Source organism: Ipomoea nil, unplaced genomic scaffold (genome assembly GCF_001879475.1).
Source record: "Ipomoea nil cultivar Tokyo-kokei standard unplaced genomic scaffold, Asagao_1.1 scaffold3314, whole genome shotgun sequence".
NCBI classification, from domain to species: Eukaryota; Viridiplantae; Streptophyta; class Magnoliopsida; order Solanales; family Convolvulaceae; genus Ipomoea; species Ipomoea nil.
Window position 1 is genome coordinate 1,102,907 of NW_017619742.1, and position 7,074 is coordinate 1,109,980.

Consider the following 7,074-nt stretch of genomic DNA (forward strand, 5'->3'; position numbering starts at 1 on the left):
ATGCTACCATCAGTAACCCAATTGCACATGACACACTATCAATAAATAAATAAATAAATTAATTAATTAATAAAAAAGAGGACATGTACTAAAGATGAAGACAATGACAATGCTATCCAAAAGAGAATTAAGAAGAATTAGAGAAATTTAAACCAAAAGTAGTATTTATTTAGACTATCGTTTTTAGTCAGTTGGAAACATTTCTTTTAATGACAATAAAATCAATGTCTCATATATTATCTTGCATTTATATACTTTAAATTACAAATTTAATTAAAAAAATTCAATATTTATTTACCTATGCATAAACATCTCCGATATAATATTGTACTAATATACTTTGAAATACTCATTTAAAAATAATCATTGAGCATTATTTCAAAAAGAACTAATATATAATAGTATAAGGGCTAATGAAGTACTTATATTACATTGTAGTTATATGACCTTGTAATCTAGTGACATGAAGTAACTCTCTTAAATGGGAGGTCATGAGTTTGAACACCAGTTGTGACGATATAGACTCTTTGTACTTTAGTAAGTAGAGAAAGTAGCTATGAACAGATACTACTTTGTAATAGAGTCAGTAGTACTAAAAAAAAAAAATGAAGTACTAAATTTTTATTTTTGCATAGCATGCTCGCCAAAATAGCGCTAAACTCTTTCTTGGTGGCAACTGACTGACATGAATAACATGAAAGTTGTCTATTGACCTTATTAATTTTAAATAACTAGGTTAGTTTGCCTTTTTGTGACCCTTTGCTAGTTTATTTATTGACTAGGGTCATAAGATAGGCTTCACTCAGTACACACTTTCAGATAGCGACTGTGGACTTTCTCCGTAAATTAAAGAGCAATTACTACGAAAATATCAGCTATCAGCTCGGTTAAGCATTCATGGGTGATGTACTTACACATTCAATTTTCTTGCTCTTTACAATTGGGATTTTACCATTCAGCATGTTGAAGATAGGATCTCTGCAAATTGATAGCTCACTTGAAAAATCAAGTAAATACCATCAAAACCAAATTGTTGCAGATGGCAAACTTATTTGTTATGTGCAATATCAGAGCAGCTATAAAGGCCTTTGATCTTGGAGGGATTTTCCCCTACAATGTTAGAGAAATGAAACGACAGTATATGAGTGATAAACAGCATAATAGGGTGTTTTAAGTTAACTGATATTAAGAAACTAAACTAAATGTGAGATGTCACCAAGCAACAAAAAAGGATTTGAAAAAAAAAAAAAAAAGTTTTAAATTCGACATATCTCCCATGTATTCTGGGATTGGACCAGAAATAGAGCAATTCCTCATAACTCTAATTTGGAAAGTGCATTAAACTACAGAAGCATCAAAGAGAAGATTTGATTTCTAGCGACAAAATGAGTTAATACCTGATTTGGTCCCGACAATGTTGATTTTCAATAATTTTCAAGGGTATTATTGAAATAGTAACCCATGTTATAAGAAACCCCCACGGGCGATCTTCCTTAGCTTAGCATGGAGGCACTCATGTATAGTGGAGGTTGGTCTCACTCATAATGGCTATTATTGATCTCTTACAACCTTACTTTCACACCCCAATTTCAAGCTATCAATGCTATCATTGCTATGCACCCCTAATGAAAAAGATATTGCAACTTCTCCGTTTGCGGTAGCTGATATTCAATGGTTGAAGATCTTGTTCATGATAGATATGATCACTGTTGAACAACATTTCCAGGAAACTCAAAGCTCCACTGGTTGGTCTTAAGAAGAAAAGAAACAACTACATGTAAGGAAAAGACGGTAGAAACAGGAAAGATTATAGCAATGAACTGATTAGAATAAAGAACTAGACGCTTTTCTACTCGCTACACTACACAGTTTTAGCTATGGGGATAGGCCATTTTTGCTTCTCCTTTTTCCCTTTCATCTTAAGCTCTAGGTTAAAGTCTGTCTGCAGGAGCTTCTAAAGTGACTGTCTTAGCCATAAACATCTATATCAAATTGAAGTTTCATTTCCCTTAATGGGATTAGCTCAACGTTCAGGTATTGGGATTTAAAGGACACTTAAAAACAAGACTTAATTTGCTATGATTAACAGGCAACACATATACAGCAATTAGAAGCAAATTTGCGCTCTAGCAATGTGCCACACATGTATCTGCAACAAATTTGGTAACTCTCTCAATCAAGATACCATATGCAAACCATAGCTTATCATTAAAAATATTATCATATGATTCTTCACCAATACTCACAATGTTGTCAGTTCTGTCCAGTTACCAATAAAACTAGGAACTCCCATTGGCTCTTAGATGAACAAAGAGCCAAAATCACAGGTGGCAGGTTTTCACCACATGAGAGACAATCACAGAAAAAGAGGTAAAAGGAAATACCTTATTCTTTTGATAGAAATCCCATAGTTCCTGTATCATACTTTATTCTTCATGACCCTCACAAGACGAATTTAATCCACCAAAAGCCACATCTTTACAGTATTGAAGATACACCAAATCTTGTGTATACTCTGTAAAGAAAGAAACTTAATCAATATTCTTTAAATTACAATCATCTCAAGCACCAAATTAGATGACATTAAAGGGAAGAACATATTGTAAATACCTTACAACTTGGTGACAACCATGAACATTATACCTCTGCAAGTCCCTTCCAGTCTGTGAAGACATAGAAACCATCTTCTAAATTTACATACTTTTGTCGCCAGAAAGTAAACAATAACAAGAATCAAAGTTTCTCCAATTTCTTTCTCGCAACAACAGAAGGAAAAAGGCCCCATCTCCGTATGGATTGAATTCAAGAAATGAACAGCAGCAATTTGAAAAAAAATGTTTGGCATAGCCTCTCAGTCATGCACTCTATGGGTATCTAAAGATTGAACAAAAAGACAAACTACATAATATGGGTATTCTTTTAACATCACAAATAAATCCAGGAAGAAAAGAAGACCCCAAATTTCTGACACAATTCAACGTAATCAAGAACTCAAAATGAGAAAAATAAATACTAACGAACTTAGAGCAAGAAATCAAAACAATATTGTCTTCCCTGAGGTAGCACCTAGCATTCTTCTTGTTTTTGCCCATAGTCATAAGATTCACATTCATAAAATAAACAACTTCTTTGAAAGAAGTACTTTTTAACCAATTACTTTCATGGTATTGATTATACTTGAAAATATTATTCATCCATCAGATGAAATGCAGGATAAAGGAGGAAGGCTAACAATCAATAACGGTTGCAAGAACAGCTCTTGGTTCAATATAGATATAACCTGAAGAAAAAAGACCAGTGCAGTCTATATATATTCCATCCTAAAAAGTAAAAAAACCATTTCTTTTTCTGTGACCATTTTCTTTGTTTAGGGGTAAGGGGGAGGGGATGTTGGAGCAAAATGTACTTTTGGCAGCAACACCATCAATAATCATTTGGAAATGAAAAAGGGGGACAGAGAAGAAGGAAAATAAAAATTGGGTTGCTGTATACTGAACCATTAACAAGTGCCAAAATTAGTAGTGGTGAGTGCAAAATTTACAACAAATCTACGTGTGGATCTCTATCTGCTCAAGGGTTCCAGCTGAACTTCCATTCTTTCAGAAGAGCGCAACTCTTTCTCTGCAGCCCTGCTTGGACTCAGTAGATCAACATCCTCCTCTTCACCATTACCCAACACCCAATTGCTTCTTGCAACTGCTCTATCCCGTATTCTTTTCTTTTGACGATACTCCAAATACATCATTGTCAAAGCACCAATGAGAAACCAAATAATTAAAGCCCAGATGAGTGCCCGAACATCTTCATCATCGTACCTGTCTCCTAAATGCTTCATTCCACTTATAAGAGCAGCAATGCCAACAATGATGGCACATCTCCCAGTGACAACATGGACATACTCCCAAAGAACTCTTTTTGATGAGACCTCCTCACCAGGAGAAGGCTTCTTAGGTCTCAAGTATGCATTCACTGGTTGTGCAATGACAAGTATTATGGCAAGTAGTCCAAACTTAACATGTAGTGAGTTGAATGCAAAGCCCCGAAGTTCAGCTACAGCAAAAAGAAAGCCAAGGAAAACAATTGCTAATCCTGAGTACTGCAAATAAACATGAATCTGGAACCAACCATCTCCCTTGACATGTTTTAAGTATCTAGCAGCCAGAATTCCACCTGGAAGCAAGATACCCCAGGCTAGAAACATCATGAATCCATGTACAGCTAATACTGGCCGTAAATCCTCCTCTGCCTCTGCAGAACCACGCATAAGCAGCACCCGAACAGGCCTACTGCTCGTGATAGAATGCATATTTCTCACACTTAAGTGGCCCTCTGACCATTGAGCACCCATAGCCCATACAACTTTGAGTGGGCTTGTAGGCTCAATAATGTTTTTGCACTCTGGCCTATCATCATGATCGCATGATGGAAGAAATGGACGGGTAAACTCCATAGTTATGATGCCATTTTCTGACCTGCATCTAACATTTGTCAAGTTCTCATATGTTGGATGAATACTTGAAGAATCTCTTCCATCTATCCAATACGTGCTTACCCTTGCTTTTCCATCATCATCAATCCAACCCACATAAGCATAGCTATTCACCATTCCACGACCAAATCCAATTGCTAGATAACCACTCTTTTTCTCACCCCGAGCTGCCATAGATATTGAATTTTCTGCCAATGTCCAGAAGAGGGTAACCTGTTGGTCATCCAAAACAACACTGCTATTGTACATATCTGGTAAACCACCATCAACTACTTCAACTTTCCAACCCATTTTCTGTGTATAAAGAGACTGATAGTAAACTAGGTCTGGTGTGTTACGGTTAGGAGCCCAAGTCATTTCTGTAGGACTGGCTTGAACTCCTTCTGCTTCTGGACCCCCAAAATATATTGTCTCAGATGCATTCCTCAATGTTGCATTTCCACCAATTGGGTCAGAAGTAATGTAAAATGCCACATCATGCCCAGCTTGTAGAGAAAATGTTATTGGAACACCCCTCTCAACCCTGAGAATAGGGGCCTCTTTCTTGTTGATGTAGAGAACTCGTGAAGGATTCGGTGGATTGGGATAATATACTGCTGGACCTGCTGTAACAATAAGAGGTTCCTTTTTATCAGCAATTACAATATCTTGATCTTCTTTATCATCCGCATCAAGAGGTCCCAAGCAATCATTTACATGTTCTGAAATGTTAAGGGTCAAGTGCCCATATGTACCCCCATGGTTTTGAGGAAGATAGAAAGGGCGGATACTATCAGGAGGCCTTATCAACCCTAATGCCCATATAACTGTCATTTTATCCTTTGGATGCAATGGAAAATCATACTTGTTATCATCAGATTTCAGGGGCCTCTTATACCTAATAAACGACACACCATCTCTTCTGTGACCATAAACCAACCTTGTATTATTTACTGACACTTGATCAGATGGTTCGTATACAGTATCTGGACAAACACCCTCAACACTTCCATCCTTGCTAATCAAGCATTCGCTGTACTTTGAAATGAAAAAATCATCAGCAAATGGCATAGAATCATCCCTGAATCCAGTGACTGTCACATCACTGCCAAGCATAAACTTAGATGAAGCATGAGGATTTGCCCACCCAAATGCCATATAATTAGCAAATGGAATTGCAGCCTCTAACCCAATATCAATTGAATCTTCATCTTTATTTAAAGTCCACCTAACCCTATACTTGTCAGACAAGACTCTGCAATTCTCCAACATTGTGGGCTGCCCTTTTGTGTGAACTGCAGACCCATTCACATACACCATTGACGGAGCCAAATAGTTAGTCGAGTTTGTGGAATTCCCCAGTACAACATGCCCAAAATCCGAAGCTGTAGGCAGATCCCAAACGGAAACAACTTTAATACGATCCCATGTCACGTTCTTCCTCAACCTCACAACAAAACTCTGGTTCTGATAGGTCCTGTTCAGAATCTGATCGGAAATTACAAAACCCTCGGTGAGATTCTCGAATTCTTGCCCGACAGCACCCCACCAGCGCACATCAGAACCCTCCAGCATATCGAATTCACTAACCCTAAAGGAGCAACCATCCTCCACAGTGAGTAGACCTCGCAGTTGATGCTGCACCATGGAGAACTGATAGGTGTAGTTGAGAAGAGAGGTGTTCCAGGTATTGGGGCAACCCGGTCCAGGATCACAGAAAGAAGGTGGAACGAAACAGAGAACAAATCCCAGAAGAAGCAGTATGCATGAGAGTCGAGAAGGTCCCATAGGATAGGAGGAGATCCTAGAGACCAGATCAGAGTGGTGGAGAAAACAGGGCCCTGATCTACGCCTGTATTGTGTATGCGAAAAATACAATACCACACCGGGTTTGCGAGATTTGCACGCGAAAGGAAGAAATGAGAGAGGCAGCGAAATTACCTTGAAGAAGACAAGGGGAAGGCGGAGAAGTGGGTGTCGCCGGAGGAGTTTGAGTGCCTTGGTGGGTGGTGGTGGTGTTGTGGAGAACACGGCAGTTTGTTTGAGGTTGACGAAGAATATAATGCACGACTGGTTTTTTTAATGTTTTTTTTTTTTTTTTTTGTTAGTTCGAGGAGGAGTTCTTGGACTGTGGTGGGCCAGGCGGACGATGAATGAAATGTCGTTAATTTGAGTGTAGCGTTCGTTTGGGCCTCATTGCTCTATGTTTTAGGGAAAATGCTTAGGCTAACCGGACAAATTATATCGTGCACCAGGGTCAAAATGATGTTGTTTTGTTTTGTTTTTTTTTTTTTTTTCATTTTTCGTTTATGTCATTAACTTCTTTAAAAAAATCTCATGTTTCGAATGTGTAAAATTATATAGCAGAATACACATAAACTCATAACATAATACATATAATTTAATATAATACATAATACATAGGTCTTGTTTGCTAAATGGCTATTAGTTGTTAGCTGATTGGGTTAATTAGAGAGTATAACCAGTTGATAACATTAGCTGATTATAGAAAGATGTTTGGTAAATTAGATGTTAGCTGTTAGCTGATAGCTGTTTGGTCTAATTTCTTTTCTCAAAATGCTAATTGAAAAAGTTCTTTTGAGCAG

At 37.5% G+C, this 7,074-nt stretch overlaps 1 protein-coding gene across 1 annotated transcript; it reads right to left on the reverse strand.

Annotated features, from left to right (window-relative positions):
• Positions 1-3,244: 3,244 nt before the first annotated feature.
• LOC109169543 (cytochrome b561, DM13 and DOMON domain-containing protein At5g54830-like) lies at positions 3,245-6,538 on the reverse strand. The gene has a single exon (XM_019318406.1). The coding sequence runs from the start codon at positions 6,254-6,256 to the stop codon at positions 3,563-3,565; it is 2,694 nt and encodes an 897-aa protein (XP_019173951.1). The 5' UTR covers positions 6,257-6,538; the 3' UTR covers positions 3,245-3,562.
• Between the last annotated feature and the right edge of the window lie 536 nt (positions 6,539-7,074).

Bases quoted from the DNA above. Each gene is read 5' to 3' on its own strand.
- LOC109169543 (XM_019318406.1), bottom strand. From the start codon at position 6,256: ATGGGACCTTCTCGACTCTCATGCATACTGCTTCTTCTGGGATTTGTT.